Source organism: Pteropus vampyrus, unplaced genomic scaffold (assembly GCF_000151845.1).
Source record: "Pteropus vampyrus isolate Shadow unplaced genomic scaffold, Pvam_2.0 Scaffold18, whole genome shotgun sequence".
Lineage (NCBI taxonomy): Eukaryota > Metazoa > Chordata > Mammalia > Chiroptera > Pteropodidae > Pteropus > Pteropus vampyrus.
The window spans coordinates 5415413-5432144 of NW_011888799.1; the positions used below are offsets into that span (position 1 = coordinate 5415413).

The 16732-nt window shown below is 38.8% G+C and overlaps 2 protein-coding genes and 2 pseudogenes across 18 annotated transcripts in view; all 4 read right to left on the bottom strand.

Moving 5' to 3' along the window:
* Positions 1–59: 59 nt before the first annotated feature.
* Positions 60–7918, bottom strand: MRPS10 (mitochondrial ribosomal protein S10). The gene is made up of 6 exons (XM_011354619.2): positions 7812–7918; positions 5435–5499; positions 5273–5345; positions 2158–2294; positions 1127–1235; positions 60–314 (listed from the first exon to the last, which is right to left on the bottom strand). The coding sequence occupies exons 1-6, from the start codon at positions 7857–7859 to the stop codon at positions 219–221; spliced, it is 528 nt and encodes a 175-aa protein (XP_011352921.1). The 5' UTR covers positions 7860–7918; the 3' UTR covers positions 60–218.
* Positions 3080–3198, bottom strand: LOC111736174 (annotated as a pseudogene).
* A 1130-nt stretch (positions 7919–9048) lies between the features above and the next one.
* On the bottom strand, positions 9049–9167 carry LOC111736208 (annotated as a pseudogene).
* A 2510-nt stretch (positions 9168–11677) lies between these two features.
* The window catches only part of TRERF1 (transcriptional regulating factor 1), a 210698-nt gene continuing 205643 nt past the window's right edge, over positions 11678–16732 (bottom strand). For all 17 annotated transcript variants that reach the window (XM_023527605.1, XM_023527606.1, XM_023527612.1 and 14 more), the window contains one exon: positions 11678–15137. In XM_023527605.1, coding sequence (XP_023383373.1) covers positions 14813–15137 — 325 coding nt within the window. In that variant the 3' untranslated portion in view covers positions 11678–14812. The remainder of the gene's footprint in view (positions 15138–16732) is intronic.

Below are 16732 nucleotides of genomic sequence, written 5' to 3' on the forward strand. Positions count from 1 at the left end.
GGGTACAGAAATCTAGTCATCTTGCAGCTACACAAGACAAACCTGGTAAGTTCCCTTGCTTATTAAACCTACTGCTTACCATTCTGGAGTGGTCTGCCTCTTTCTTCAGTCTCTCTTTGCCTTGAGCATCCAGGGATGGGTTCAGATTACACTTGGAAAGCTCTGGAGAAGGTTGCGACCCAACACAGATCTCCCCGCAACAGAGGTAGAAATTAAAGTCATACCTTTGTAACTTCCATGGCAACTCCTTCAGGCAAGTTTCGTTGAATGTATTCCAAGTAGACATCTGCTGTACTTCCAGTTAGATGTTCTAACTAAAATTTTAAACATAACATTGGTTCATGCTATGCTGTTAAAACAAACTTTAAGTTTCTGTGGGAAATGGGTGGATAAAATTCTGGGTTTTTCCATTTAAGAGTGAGACTATGTTTTAATTATATTTGTACCCTCAATGTCTAGCACAGTGCTTCCAACATAAAATATGCACAAGTACTTGTTTTAATATTATTTATCAGTCATTTACTATGTGATGGAAATATTCTTGGTGGTTTAGATAAATATCTTATTTAATCCTCACTCTAACCTTATAAGAGAGGTACCATTATTATTCCCATTCTATAGATAAAAGAATTGAGGCACAGGACACATAGCTGGTAAGTGCCAGAACTTGGACCTGGTTTTCTGACTCCAGAATCCATTTTCTCTTTAACCACAAGGCTGTTGATCCTAGCGAAGGCACAAATGAGTAACAGGCAAAGGAAAACCTTAATGCTGCCATCATAGACATGTGAAATCCAGTTAGCATGTGAAAAGATCAGAACTGTGTGAAAACTTTAAATTTTTGAAATGTGAGCAAAAGTATTCCAATGCTATTTTATTGTATAAAAATTAGTCAACATAATCTGCATTACTGAGTTAAATGTGAACTATACTAAAGGATGGCTTTATTTGAGTTTGATTTTCCTATCTGATGCTTCCATAAACACAAAAAGACATCTATCTTCTCTACAACTATTAGGCATACATAGGCTGACTGAAAGGATGTCAACCCAGTCAATGTTAAAACAAAGTTATGATATTCTAGCATGAAATTTGGGCATTTCGAAAATGTCTGAAATAAACTTACTTCCAAACATCTGTAAAGTGTTCTCATTTCATACTGAACTCGGTGCTTCTTGAAAATATGCACAGATTTGAGAAGAGTAAATCGCTCTATTTTTCTTGGAGGTTCATGTCTGAAAATTAATGAGCAAAATAATATACTTAAACTAAGTGATGTTAAAATCTTAGTCACTGATATTAAAGCATGATTCCACAATTTTGTAGGTCAGGCTCATATTCAATTACAGGCATTAACTATCATTTACAGACTTCCATCTGTCAAGGCTGTCATTTATGCTATAAAAGCTGCCGTCATTAAGCTCAGGCCAAAATAAACACTTCAGACAGCAACACAAACACTTCCCACAGACCCAAAATTGAGCTTTGGCATGAAGGCATGTGCGTGCACACACACCCCTCCCACTTTTATAGCCCTGAAGACCCTTACTGACCAAATATGACTGCGAAAGTAGCACCAGTGTGTTGGACATAGATGTAGTATCTGCTGTGTTTTACTTATATGTAGGAAAATGTACAGATAAATCTATAATCACAAGACTATAGTCTTGTTATGGGAAACGTAGGTTCCTTCTGTTTTGTTAAAAGGCAAGACTGGCAAAGCCCCAAATGGGCCTTGTTCTACATCAGAAAGAGCAGGTGACAAGAAAAAGGAGGTAGTTATGGCTGACCCTATAGTGACTTCAGGCCCATATAAAGCTCATCTTGCTCAGGAGTGAAATTACTGGGTCACTACTATTTCTCAGAATAGTTTTGAAACAAACCATGGAGAGTCCAGACACGAGGCTTCTTAGGTCTCCTGTCTATGCAATTCGTAGAGAAAGAATTGTCTTCATTTTCCTGGTTCACTCATTCTAGTATCTACACATTCTAGTAGACAGTAAGGGATGATCCTGCTTAGAATATGACATACCTGCACTCAACATATCATGAGTTCTACCCCATTTTAAGAGTCAGACCTAGCTAGGATCAGCATCATTTTCCTGATAGCTCATGTTATAGCAGCTGACTGGTCAGATTAAGAAAGATCATACTTACACTTTAATAGAGATACCAAGTTCTTTAGCAGCAAGCACAGCAAAATATTCATAACTGTCCAATACGGCCTTATCATGGCCTTTTACTAAAACTGACAGGCGCTTATATAATGTGTCTGGTTCATCTGAAATGGTTATCTACAATTTTAAAATCAAAAAGAAAAGTTTCAGTCATGGTTCCTCTAATAGTCGCAACTAGAATTTTTTTTTTTTTTGCTTAAACAACAGAAATTTATTTTTCTCAAAGTCCTGGAGGCTGAAAGTCTGAGATAAAGGTGTTGGCAGGTTGGTTTTTTCTGAGGCCTCTCTTTGTTTATAGGTGGCCATCTTCCTCCTTTGTCCTCACATGGTTCTATCTTTTTGTGTGTCCAGATTTTCTCTTCTTATAAGGACACCAGTCATACTGGATTAGTGCCCACCCCTATGACCTTATTTAAATTTACTTCTTTAAAGACCCTATCTCCAAATATAGTCACATTCTGAGGTCCTAGGGGTTAGAATGACTTTGACACATGAATTTTGGGAAGGCAAATTCAGCCCATGACAGGCACATTGGTGATTCTTTAGACCTGGGGAAGAGCGCTTGCCCTGGGATTTCTCCTCACCTTTACCTTGGTCATTATTTTAAATAATATTTTTTATATTTCAATTATAGTTGATATACAATATTATATTAGTTTCAGTTGTGTAATAGTGATTAGACATCTATATATCTCACGAAGTGATCACCCCAATAAACCTAGTACCTATCTGACACCATACATAGTTATTACATTATTGACTATATTCTTTATGCTATCCTTTGTACCTCCATGACTATTTTGTAACTACCATGTTTTTTTTTAGAGGAGGCAACCTTCGGTTGACCTCACAGATTGCAAGGACCTTGTCGGCTTACAATCCGACTTTTTAAAATTTTTTTACGCCTACAGCACCTGGTCTTCCTAGGTGGTCTCCCAACCAAGTACTAAAAAGGCCCGACCCTGTTTAGCTTCCAAGATCAGATAGGATCCGGCTTGTTCTGGGTAGCATGGCCGTAGACTGTAACTACCATTTTGTACTCAATCCCTTCCCTCTTTTCACTTATCCTTCCAACCCCACCTCCCATCTGGTAACCCTCAAAATGTTCTCTATATCCATCTGTTTTTCATTTGTTTATTTTGTTTTTTAGATTCCACAAGTACATAAAATCATATGGCATTTGTCTTTTTCTAACTTACTGCACTCAGCACAATATCCTTGAAGTCCATCATGAAATATCTTTTTCCATCCCTTTTAGTCTGTGTGTGTACAACCAGAAAATTTAACATATTACCCTCAATTGAGAAACTTCGGTTTAGTAATAAATGGGGAAAAAAATGCTAAGTAATATCTTAACACGGTTAGCTTAAGTATCGAAATACTATCACATTCAGATCTGTACAATAACTCTTAGAATCTATTAAAATATATTTTAAATCAAAAGAATTTCAAGGCAACCTATAAAATCACTAATGGAATCTTCTACCTTAATAGTTATTAAGTCCAAATTCACATTGAGCAAGGATTTTTGGGTCTGTTAACAAAAATAGCTGGATTGAGAATTAAACTCTGCTACTTCTAGCTGAATGACAACAGGCAAGTCATATAATCTCATCGCACTTTAGTTTTCTTATACGTAAAACAGAACACTGATGCTACAGCTCACAGGATTTTAGGGAACAAATAAAAAACAGATTCAAGTGCTTATAAATGATAAAACATTGTTATATAAAGGTGAACAACTCCTATTCATATTCTTTTTTATTAGGTTTTATTCATGTGTGCCATTAATAGAAAAATTACTCATATCTAATTAAAATGTTCTGACACTGACTGTACATATGTCTACCTCTTCCACCCTAATAGTTAAAATCTTAGAAATAATGGGTTTGACATCTGACTTTCTTCCAAGAGGTGAATTACCTTCACTTCATTCATCCATTAAATCAGTAATTTATGTTATTAATTCAATGATTCAGGGTTAATTACTTTGCCCCTGAAAGTAGATCTACTTACTAACCAGGAAGCTAGACATTCCCTCTCAATTACCCTAAATAAGGTTGTAATAACAACAGAATATACTGATATCCTATCTCATAAGCTGGAGGACAAAGAAAAGGGGAATATAGCCCTTAGATGTGTTCTGAGTAGTTTCTATAAGGTTTTAAAGATATTTTGAATGTCACAAATATTAAAAATTAGGAGATTTCATGTAAAAATCTGAATTTTAGTTTAGCGTGTGGCTAGAGTAAGTAGCAGTTGTCTCATTTATCAAGGGCACAGCCGGCTATTGCTCCAATCCTGTCACTTTTCCTTACACGCCTGTCCCATGTAGGTATCTTAGTGGGAGACCCAGGGTGTATATGTATTGTCATGAAAATATATCCAGTATCTACTAAGCAAAGAAAACGAAACAGTAGTACATTATGTATAAAACAATTCTATTCTAGTGTGCATGTGTATAGATACAATCATGTGCTGACAAATGTCTAGAAAGATTCACACCAAACTATTAAAGGGAGTTATTTTTAAAGGGCAGAACTGGAAAGATTTGGAATTTGTAAGGATTTTTAAAAATTACATAGAACACAAAAACTGAGTTGATGGAATCATGGCTTTTACTTAAATGAAACAAGGTTACGGAGCTACTTCTGGTTTTCTTTACTTGTGCTAATGTTCTTTCTCACTATGAACAATAAAAGCACTGTCCAGGACCAGGCTCAATGTCTTAAAATGAAAACAAAGACTTGACGGCTATAAGAAAAATTTTTTCTAGAACATATCAAGTAGTCTGCATCATTAATCATGACAACTCTTCACATCATGTTGAGTTAAAAGCAAAAGACTGCTCGTTCCCACAGTTATGTGAGTTAAATAATTCATTCCCTTAGAACTTACCTTGATACCCTGAAGAGAATATGAGCACCCAGGGACATTAGCAAATACCCAACTCAGGCACACTGTTCATTTGCCGGTATTCCAGAACAAAATTTTTTTTTTAGTCATGAAGTATTTGGGGAACAACCTCAAATAAAATAATGAAGAAAATTTATTGCTAAAGCAGCTCCTTGTGCCAAGAAATAGAGAGTACATACCGTAGGTTTGGTCAAATCCTTGGGAACATCGACATGTAGGTTTGAAAACTGTACCCATTTCATATTGGTACTGCTGCGTGTGTGGGAAAAAAAGAAACCTAAGTAAAATAGCAGAAGAGCCCATTTTCTTTTTGAGTTTAACATATCCAATTATATACTTACAGAAGAAAACCACCATTTTTGGCTATACTGCTCTTAGAACTGTTTGCAGAAAAATTCCTTGAACCCTTAAAAAAAAAGGAAACATATCAGAATTAAAGTCAATCCCCAAATCATTCATAGTTTCCATTAAAATTCAAAAGATGTACCACGCTTATTATAATGGCAGTATGTAGTGTCAGATGGGTGCTAAGTAATTAGGGGATCGCTTTATAAATTATATAAATGTCTAACCATTGTACTGTATATCTGAAACTAATATAAAATAATAATTAAAAAATGAAAAAAATGTACAGTGCTTCAACCAAATGGCTATCTCATTATTTCAGATGTTGGGGTAACTAAAACGCCAAATTAGAGTTTATTTTATAAAAAGAGGACAATGGTAGAGTTGATAATCAAAAAGGACAAAATACTAGAGAATCTATATATTTTAAAGCTTAGAAGAACTTTTTTCAAAAAATCAGCTGACATTAAAATAACAGCTATAAATATTTGGACGTCGAAGAAAAATGTAGCTTAATTTCCCCTAATGGGAAATTTTTACGTAGTAAATGTTCTTCAATATAATACTTATTTTTGCCTGAATATTTTTGAGTAATAAAAAAGTATCACAACTTATTAAGAGTTGGAACAAGAATTCTAAAGTACCCTTCTTTTGAAATTTTCATATATCTTCTCCAGCATATGTATTTCTTGCCTTGGCTGGGATAACTAGCTTATATGTAAATTAAAATATACACTAAAACTTACACCCATCTTACACCACATACTGTGGCTCATACTGCAATAACCTAGCTTTTCCAATTCTTTACTGTCAGCTCCCCCTAGTGGATCAAAACTTCTAGTTGTAAGAAACCTATGGTGCTGTACATAATTTGCCATCTGCTTTTCCATAACTTTCCTGAGATTTAAAAGCATAACTGGAGAAAGAGGATCCTTAACAATACTTTGAAGATGAGGATAACAGTTTAGCACAAATAAAGCTTAATTAAAACAACTGAGGGTCACCTAAGTATGTTTAAAAAGCCTATGCTTAGCTTACTGTCTTTCCTCTCTACCCAAGATGGAGGTAAACAAACTCTTCTTTTCTCCCTTGGATCAAGGGGGTAAACAAAAAGAAGGAAATCAGGCACAATACAAGGCAGGAAGAGGTAAGTGCCATTCTCCATACATAATCACAGAGAAAACTCTCTTCCCGCATTTATGCCAATGACCCCAACAATCCAGTTGTGCAAAAGGACCACGGGTCTAAAAAATAAGACACTTCCCAATCACATTCTTCTAGTATGAAACTCTGCTTTTAAAAGTTGTCACAATGCTGTTATATCTGTCTGGGTGTGACTTAGTAGTTTAAAATTTCAACCTCTAACACTATTTGACTTAAGAACAGTGGTTCTCAAAGTGTTGTCTGAGGACCTCTGGGGGTGGGGAGGGGCGGGCTGAAACACTTTAAAGGGACCTTGGAGTACTGAGGGGTTATTTGCAACGTTTCCATTTGCATTCTCTTACAAATATACAGTGAACTTTTCCAGAGGTTGCACGATGTGTGATATAGTAACAGATTGAATACAAAAGCAGACAAGAGAATCCAGCTGTCTTCTATTAGACATTGGAGGTTTGCAAAAAACGGAAAACATAACCACTCTTCTCACTAAATTTATTTTGGAAAACTTATTTTCCACAAAAATGTTGATTATGTTAACATGTAATGAGTTTATTAGTGTTATTTTAAGTGAATTAGCCTTTTTAAGATTCTCAGTTTTATTTTTTAATAAGCTAAACATCGATAGCTAAAACCCGACCAAAAAAAGTTCTTTGGAGTCCTCGACCATGTTTAGATTGTAAAGTGGTGACGAGGCCGAAAAACTTGAGAACCCCGGCTTAAGATTTTGCTTCTCCAAAAAACCGCGCAGAGGATAGTCAAATTGCTCCTCTGACTTCTGTGACTCTCATCTAAATCCCAGAGCCCTTGGATACGAAGTTATCTCAATTTAGTTCCGTGGGAAAAATCTAAACTGTCGCGCCAGCTCAGCCCCTAATTTTCGTGAAGCAAGCTTTCTGTCTTCTCTGAGCTTCGGTTTATTTTGCTAATATGAAAGGAGGGATGTAGAACATATGATGTCCAACCTCTTTTTCAGCTCTGGCATTCCATGATTTTTCCTGTTCCTGTCTTTGCCCTAACTCATTAACTTACGTTTTATTTTATGAAATAATTCGACATAAAATCAGCCCCTTTCTTGCCACTTTCCGGCAAACAACGAGCCGAGGTGCAGAATACTATAGCAGAAGGCTCCTGTCGCGCAGAACGACGATTGACAGCCAAACTTAGTGGCAACTGCCCTCGTCGGCCCGCCTTCCTTCCCCAGTCTCCCGGTACCTGCCACAGGAGCCCGCACACGGACCCGATGGCCGCTCGCACCGCCATTTTGCTGTACCGGTTTTCCAGGATCGCTTCCGGGGTCAGCGCGTCCTCAGATCATAGAGTTCTGCAAAAGGAGAGAGTATATCTTCGTATCCGCCACAGGAACAACCATAGAGACGTGATTTTGTGCCTTTTTTTTTTTTTGAGAGTTGGACGGAGAATCCAGCTGTCTTCTCGTGGGTCGGCTATCAGCCTGATACTCAGTATTGATGAAGTTCTTTCATCCCGTATCTAGATAGTTACCAACTTCCAGAAACGAAAAGATTAAAAATTAAAAAAAAATCAACACTTTGTAGTATCTAACTAAAGTATTGTGCAAATGTAAAGTTTTTTTCCACCCCTCCCCACAGTAGATATTACTTACCCTATTTTGCAGGCAAGAGAACCAAGGAAGGGGTAGATGCTTTGCCCAGCATCTCACAAACTGATTAAAGATCTAGGGCCCAAACCCAATTTTCCTGCCCCTTAGACTGACCTCTGTTTACTAGAACTCAGTCCATGTGCAGGTGTGGCAGAGATCCCCAGTGCAGCCCTATACCAGAGTGTGGAAACACCACACTTTACCTCTGTGCAGTTCTGCTGTGCTCAGCTGTGCCTCACTTTGGCAGGCTGTCCAGTGCCCTTTTCAGAACTAGGTTCCTTCTCTGAACTGTGACCCTCAAAAGTGGCGGGTCTCTCTCAGCCAGTGGGGTTTTCCAACAGCTCTCCATCTCTCTTACTGCTTCTGGCATCAGTCCTTCTATATGGCAATTCTATGATAGCTCCTCAGTTGGCCTCTTTTCTCTTGAGTAACCTCAGCTGGGTGAGGGTTCTGCAGTCACAATGATGGTGACATTAAAGCTTTCGAATAACTTTCACCTATGTTAGCTAATCCGGCCCTCATAAAAAAAAAAACCAAAAACAAAAACATAAATTTTATTCTAATTTTATAGGTGAGGAAACTGAGGCTCGAAGATGAAATGGCTTATTCAAAGCCATACGGTTAGTTAGTTACAGCTGAACCAATAACCATATTCAAGATCCTAATTCAATGCCTTTCCACCTCTGCAGTGGGCTGGTGCTGACTCTGTGATCCACTGCAGTTCTATTTAAGACTCTTTAGGATTTGAGGATTAATGATCCTCACTTCCCCACCCTCCTGAAAGAAAAGGTGTTCATTATTTTTTTTTAAATTTTATTTATTTATTTTTAATGCCTACAGCACCTGGTATTCCTAGGTGGTCTCCCATCCAAGCACTAACCAGGTCCGACCCTGCTTAGCTTCCGAGATCAGACGAGACTGGGCACGTTCAGGGTGGCATGGCCGTAGACTTATTTTTTATTTTAAAAGACACTTGTGGCCTGGACTGCTCCTATAACTAAAAAAGTAGGCTTAAAGCACCCTTGAGAACTGAATGCCTTCTCCATTCCTGTGACCAAGCATGGTCTCTTCATTGATGAGCTCTCTCTGCTCATGAATAGTTTCTGCTCCCTCAGAACTGTGCCTTGCACATGGCCACTGCTCGCTGCCTGTGGCTCGCTAAGTTTCTCCATTCATATTCTCAAATGTGGGAATTTTATTTGGTTCCCTCATTTTCCTGGGCTAAGCTATGTCATGTGTCACCAAGTGGCCTACAGGCTTAATAGCTTGACATCAAATGGTGCCAACTCTGGTCCAATTAGTTGGGGGCAAGGCAGGAGGGAGTCATTGTGAGGGTTAAACCCAGATTTTGCCAATAGTGAGGCTGTGGACAAGGCTTTCTGGCACGGTGTGTGGGCAAGGACAGTTTTCTGAAGCTTGACCTGTCTATTATAGGTCTCTTCCCTATTACTTAAACTTTCAAACCTCTGACCTAAGGTAGATAAGCAGGAAGCTAAATGATTCTGGATAGTCGATGAAAATATATCTTGCTTTATAGCCAGGAAAAATACAAGTATGTGCATCAAATATTTTTAAGTTATATCATATTTTGATTGCATCAGTTGTTCTGTTTTATTTTTTATTTTTAAATTTTTTTTCAGTTGTTCTGTTTTAAAGGACAGCCCTTTTTTCTTTGTTGTGATGGTTTCATGGTTATATACTTATCTCCAAACTCATTACGTTGTATACAGTAAATATGTATAGCTTTTTAATGTCAATCATGTCTCCAGAAAGTGGTTAAAAATGACAATATTGCCAAAAAAAAAAAAAATCACACAAGCAAAGGAAGCAATGACTCAAAAATGAGATCAGTATTGTATGTAACAATATATATGCTGGAATGCAAAACAAGTATGTATGGCTGTTCTGGCCTTTACAATTCAAACAGAAACATTAAACACTTCCCTTGGGCCAGTGGGATGAGGAAAGGACAGCCATTTTCAAGAAATCCTCTCATATAAATAATCAGCCCTTTGGCTCTTTTGTACAGAAATATATGTGATCCAAAGATCACTTGGGTTCACTTAGGGATATAGTATTCAATTTCTTAACCTGCCTTCCTAATTATGTTTTGCTTTTGTCAACATTAAAACTCATCCTCATTCCTAGAGCAAAACTCAGCTGGCTGACTATGGCCGAGGAGTCCGTGGAATTCAGAACCGACTTTAGGTAAATTTAGATTTTATTTACACACACACACACACACACACACACACACACACACACACACACCAAACCTGGAAGATTAGAGGTAATTAACTTAAAAAATAGTTGCTCATCACCTATTTTAAGTTGCTGTGTATTGTGTGGGTGATGGTGACTGCGTTCAGAATGTAACATGACCTTTGCTCTTCCCAATAGTGGAATTGGATCAGTTCCCAGGGCCCCATATGTTCTTTCAAAGTATTAAATTCCTTGGCAGAAAGGAATGATGTCACAGTCTTCTTTATACACTCAACTCCTCCATGTATAATAAAATATGGAATAGTGCCTGGTACATGGGGCTCACCAGTACTGAATGAATAACAATAGAAGAAAGTCTTCATATTGGACACTTGAGCCTCTTGAAGCAGAATTTAAATATATAACACTGGCTAAATGCACACTGCTTCGAGGAATAGCTGTTTTATTTTACATAGGACTAACATTGATAGCTAAAATTAAAGCAAAAACAAACAAAAAAAACCCCACTCGACAAAAACCCTAGATCAAGGTCTTAACAGGTATGCCCCACTGATGGCGAATTCTGTATAAATCCAGAATTTCAGATTTTTTCTTAGTTTGTTGTAAACACACTCTTCAGAACTTGGAAATCCAGTTAAGCAATGTGTGCAAACCAGGGTGGATTTCATTGTGAGATAGCTGTGTGAGTACGAGCTTCCCTAAGCCACAGCTGGACTGCTGTGGTTAGAGACCACCACCCTTTTGAGTGGTGTATTCACTGCTTGAGCAGAAATGTACATCCTGGCCTCCAGGGTGTAGTGAGGGCACCTTAATCAGCATTAAATCTGACTAGCAGGCCTCTAAATGAATCTACAGAAACCAATTAACAGGTAAATTAGCATTTATCCAGCATTGAGAAGTCATTTCAGTGACTAGAAATAAGGGATGTTTCAGCCAAATGAAACTCAAAAGAAAACATTTTATTTTCAGAGCAGCTGATGCAATATTGAATCAGGTTTTCACAAATGAATATGACAGTGTCTATTTGGTTACATCTCTATTTGAAGAACGCCTCTCTATAGGAACTGTAATAAATTTTTGAGGAAGCTAATGAGTGGAACCTTTTAAGTAAAATTCTCCTGGCTCTCTTTTTGAAAAAAGTATTGTGATAATTAAAAAAAAAAAAAAAATTCTTATCACTCAGGGGGAAAACCAACCTAGAATGCCCCAGTTGTTTTTAAGGAATGCACCTTTTAAGGACAAGTCTATAAAACAGCTTTATTTATTTGTTACATATGATGTTTAAATATAACTTTGCTTTCAAGCTTCAAACTTTTTTTAAACCCCTGGTAAAATAAGACTTTTGGTTCGCCTTAACAAAAACTGACCGAGGAAGAAACATTTTTAGCAAAATGTATTATAAAATTCACTAGAAAATACTGTCCTCTTTTTGCCAAAATGTTACATAAAATCCTTATTAAAAATACACACATTACAAAAGAAAAATTATGAATATGCTATACATAGTGCTCTTGATACGGACCAAGGGACCTGCATTCCGGGGAAAATACAGTTAAGCACACTAGATATTACGATGTCAACTTATAATAGTGCAAACCTGAATAAATTACATCCTAAAATGGAAGGCATGCAAGTCATTTGCTGAGAATAGAACATAACGAAGCCAGAACAGGAAGCAATCGCAACCACTACTTAAAAATGTTTTCATTTTTATTACATTAATTTTTTTCAAAAATACTTTTCTTTACAATAGAACTCCTAGAAAATATTTACAACCTTCCTCTAATAAAATATAACAGCAGTTAAATATATTTGAAAATAAGATGGGTTTTTCCATAAAATATATCTGTTAACTTTTTATATACAAGCTTTCTCAAAGAAATCTAAATTCACTAATGAAAAACCATCTGATAGTAAACAGTAACCATGTTGAAGACATTGACTTTTAGGAAGAAAAGTTCTCTGGGATGGGGAGGGGTGGGGGAAGCTAAAACACAACACATACATGCAAGCAGAATCATTTCAGAAAAGAAATAAGTACAATGTTTTACTATGAAGTCAATTCTTTTAAGTTAATATTGTCAAGAAATACTAATTCAGGAATTTGAACTGTCTCGTTAAGGAGGAGTTCTTTGGTTATTTCAAGTCAGAAACGCTTACACTGTACTGCATGGAAAATCAAAATTAAATTGTGCATTATATTTTTGCCTTGGCAACTCAGTTTATTTTTAATGTTTAAAACTGGAATGGCTGGGCAAGTCTCCAAATGGAATGAATACATTTGCTTTACAAACATTTTTCTGGGTGTTTGCTCCTTTGATAGATAAGCTTTCACAGACCCAATAGAACCTTTCCAGAATCACTCTCAGACATCCGCCAGCAGAAGGAAGTAGTCACTGGAACAGATGCGATTGGCCAATATTAAAGTTGGAATGGTTCTGGAATAGTTCTGCCACATTGATACACACCGCCCAGGCAGTTCTGAACTCAAAACATATGAGAATAACCTGTCTGAAATGGCAGCAAAAACCCTTTTTTCCCCTCAGAGAAAAGATGAAGGGAGCCTCCAAGACTTCTTTTCTGAAAACAGAGTGATAGAAATGAAAAGAACCTTTGTATTTATCTTCTGCCCAAGGCTTTCCTGAGATTCAGAGAGTACTGCCTATGTGGGGCCGCGGTGGGCCATGAGTATGTGCTAAACGCTTTTGCAGAATCAAACCTAAAAAGGATGCTCGGGTCTTATCCTCATGTTTCCGCTGACATTTTCTCTAATGTCAAACTATTAATGTGCCATAGTAAAGTGGCCCGGCACCTACATGAGCTAGGGAAACAGCTTACTTGGGGCAGGCGAGGCCTGAAAGCCCCCTCTCCGGAAGTCACACAGCATTAAACCTGTGGGCCACCGGCAGGGTCCTCTATGCTGGGGCCTCTTCGCAGTCTGAAGGCACACACTCCTTTGCCCTAACAGTGGGACAGGTCAGTCTGACTCAGCTCAAAAGCCTGAGCGAAATGCCACATTTGAAGGATTACAGGTTTATTTTACCTTCAAGTACAAACAGCAACCCTGATGACAGGGACAGGAGGAGGCAGAGTTATGTAGCTTGGAGAATTCTAAGTGCTTTGGTAAATGACTTAATGAATACATTCATTGTTTGAATGCAAACATTGTAGATAAAGTGGTATCCAAAACCATTTTTGTTGGCTTTTAATGCTATTTCCTTTGTATTTGCTATCGAATTGGTTAGAAAACCCTTTTCTCATAGCGTCAAGGTAAACTTTGGTCCAACATAGATGAATTACAGCAAAATCCCAAGCGAATGAGGCTTCACAGTACTTTTAAATGGCACGGAGTCATTTCAGAACTCCACTATTAACATGTTGCAAAAAACAACAACGGGCTCTTCCAGTCTAGTTTTTGGGCAAAAGAACAGTTCTTGGCATTCCCGGTATTTCAATGTGTGCCTCTCAACCACTCTCCCCAACCCACCCCCTAAAAACAGCCCTGGAAACCTAATAGCTGAGGTTATTTTCCTCCACATAGGCCCCCAGTGGACTCACACTGAAAGACAGGTCTGCCAACCCATGATAGAGCCAACCAGCCCCCAGGGAACATGGAAGAGGATGCAGCACTTGCTCTATGAACAGGTCTTTAGTAAATCACTGTCAAGGAGTGCAAGTCTGAAATTATACAGTACTTGGTTCCTAGAAATGGGCCAACGAGTGACAGGCAAGGCAGGGAATAAAACTTGTTTTCTCATTTGCTCAACTCTTCCAACGACGTGTGTGCTAGAGGAAAGCGTGGCACATGAGGGCTTACTTTGCTTTCTGGAAAGCTACCCGCTAGCATAGTCTCCTGGCAAAGATGCCAAGTTCACTGCAAACTACAGAATGAGGTCAGAACAGAACGAAAATAACTCTTGGCGGGAAAGGATGGCCCAAGGCCCCAGCAAGAAGAGGGGAGCCTGCTTCTTACACACATACACCCCGACACCCACTCCCCCACACACACAAATTTTTTTTTCTCTCTCACTGCAAGCTTTGGGATAAAAGGCAACCAGGATGGTTGACATCCGAAAGCAAAAGAACACGAAAGTCAGGTTCATTTCCTGCCAGGAATGAGTTCATGGGAATGTAGCCCAGATGAAACACCTCTTAACAGAGTTGTGCCAATTATTTATTCCCTTCAACCACTCACAAAAGCAATTTTTTTTTAAATAAAAGAAAAAGAAACTGGATTTTTTTTCTAAACCTGAAAAAACAACTTTTTAAACAGGTAGTTTAAAATGGTTACAAAACAAGCAGGCAGTCCAGGTTTCCTGATTAATGAAGATGGAGGCCATGAGTTTTCATTGTCTCTAAGTGACAAACGGCTTTATAGTTCTGTGTCACCCTGAAGCAAAACTGAATCTTGATCATCCAAGAGGAGATCGGTGTCCACGACCTCAGCTTCTTCCATGACGCCGCCTAACTGCTGGACAACGTCGTCATCGAGGATGTCCACATCCTTGATGGGTTTGATCAGACTCAGCTGGTCCAGGGGCAGCAGCCCAGGTGCCCCCACTGGCCCCGTAGTCCTCTCGATCGTGGCTGCCATTTCAGCTGCGAAAGCCGCCTTCTGAGCCTTTTGCCTCTGCTGTTCCTCCTGCTGCCTGTGAGTTTTCATGTGTGCATTTCGGCTTTTGATCTTGAAGAAGACTCTAAAAATGAAGGAAAAGTAGCGTGTGAAATTTAGAAGTAGATCTGAGTTCTTGGAAATTCTGGTGTCCTACAGGGAACAGGGGGAGGGGAGGAGGTGCGTGGTCTGACACACTGTTTGGGGTGGCTTAGACAGAGTCCTAGCTCCTTAGTTGCTAAGACCTCCGCCTCCAGTAACCTATCACTTCTCTCTCCTCTCCAAGTATTATAAGAAAAGGGGTTGAGATAGAAACACATTTACAGTGTGTCAGGCTTCCTTCCTGTGGCAATGGAGGAAAAATTCTCAAAGGCCTTCCTGTCCATCTGTGGTCTGGAACACATGCCCTTTCTCTTCTTGCAGCTTCTCGTTTTCTCTCTCTATCACTAACCAAGTCCTCTCTACCAATCTGAGAATCCCCGACCCATGCCGCCAAGCTCTGATCGTTCCCATCATCCCCCTCTGGCCCGTGTCCCTATTCTCTGGCAGTCAGAATTCTTTAGGATCTGAACACACCTTCCTCTACTCTCTTCTACTGAACCGCTGTCCTCCACTTCAGTTCAAGTGCTCTTCTCAAGGTCACCAGTAACTCTGTTTGGCCAAATCCAATGGCCCCTCTTCTGTCTTTAGTGTACTTGACTTCTGAGCTGCATTCCCCATTCCTTTGTACCTGAGACCCCTTTTTGTTGGTCATCCTATTATCATTTCCTACTGTTTGCTTTAGAACAAAACAGTGGTTCTCAGCTGGGGGTGATTTTGCCTCCCAGGGAACATCTGGCAATGTCTGGTAACATTTTTGATCGTCAAAACTGGGCAGAGGCCAGGGATGCTGGTAAACATTCTATAATACTGGAGGAAGCCCTTCTTCCCCTCAAAAGAATTATCAGGCCCAAAATATCAGTGCTGAGGTTGGGAAACCCTGGGATAAGTGATCTGCAAACTATGGTCAATGGGCCAAATTCAGCCCATTGCCTGTCTTTGTAAATAAAGTTATCGGAACACAGCCACATCTATTTGTTTATGTACTGTCTATGATTGCTTTTATAATACAATGGCAGAGATGAGTAGTTGTGACAAAGACAGTATGATCTGCATACTAAAATAGTCTCCCTGGACCTTTTTCAGAAGTTTGCCCAGATATGACACTGAATTTTTTGAAGAGAGAGTGGCATAAATACTCTATTCTAGGGGTCCCCAACCCCCAGGTCATGGACTAGCACCAATCTGTGGCCTGTTAGGAACAGCAGGAGGCGAGCGGCAGGAGAGCGATTGAGGGTTCATCTGTATTTGCAGCCACTCCCCAGCACTAGCATCACCGCCTCAGCTCCACTTCAGATCATCAGGCATTGTATTCTCATAGGAGCACTGGTCCCTGGTGCCAAAAAGGTTGGGGACCACTGCTCTCTATTCACTCCTGAGCTCATTAAGGAAAAAAATTTGCTTTCTAAGAACAAAGTCAAACAGTTGATGAATCACAACTGGATATACTAAAAACTGAATTTCAGCAGCTATAAGAGGCATTCTGCAAACATTTACCTAATGTTATTCCTAGTCTGCAAAACCACAGAAAATATTTCTATTTTCCATAAAATCTTAACAGGAGTTATGGTAAAAAAAAAA

Bases quoted from the DNA above. Each gene is read 5' to 3' on its own strand.
- MRPS10 (XM_011354619.2), bottom strand. From the start codon at position 7,859: ATGGCGGTGCGAGCGGCCATCGGGTCCGTGTGCGGGCTCCTGTGGCAG. The intron at 1,236-2,157 runs GTAAGTATGATC...ATTAATTTTCAG, and splicing joins CTTGGTATCTCTATTAAAGT to ACATGAACCTCCAAGAAAAA. The intron at 315-1,126 runs GTAAGTTTATTT...TTAAAATTTTAG, and splicing joins CACTTTACAGATGTTTGGAA to TTAGAACATCTAACTGGAAG.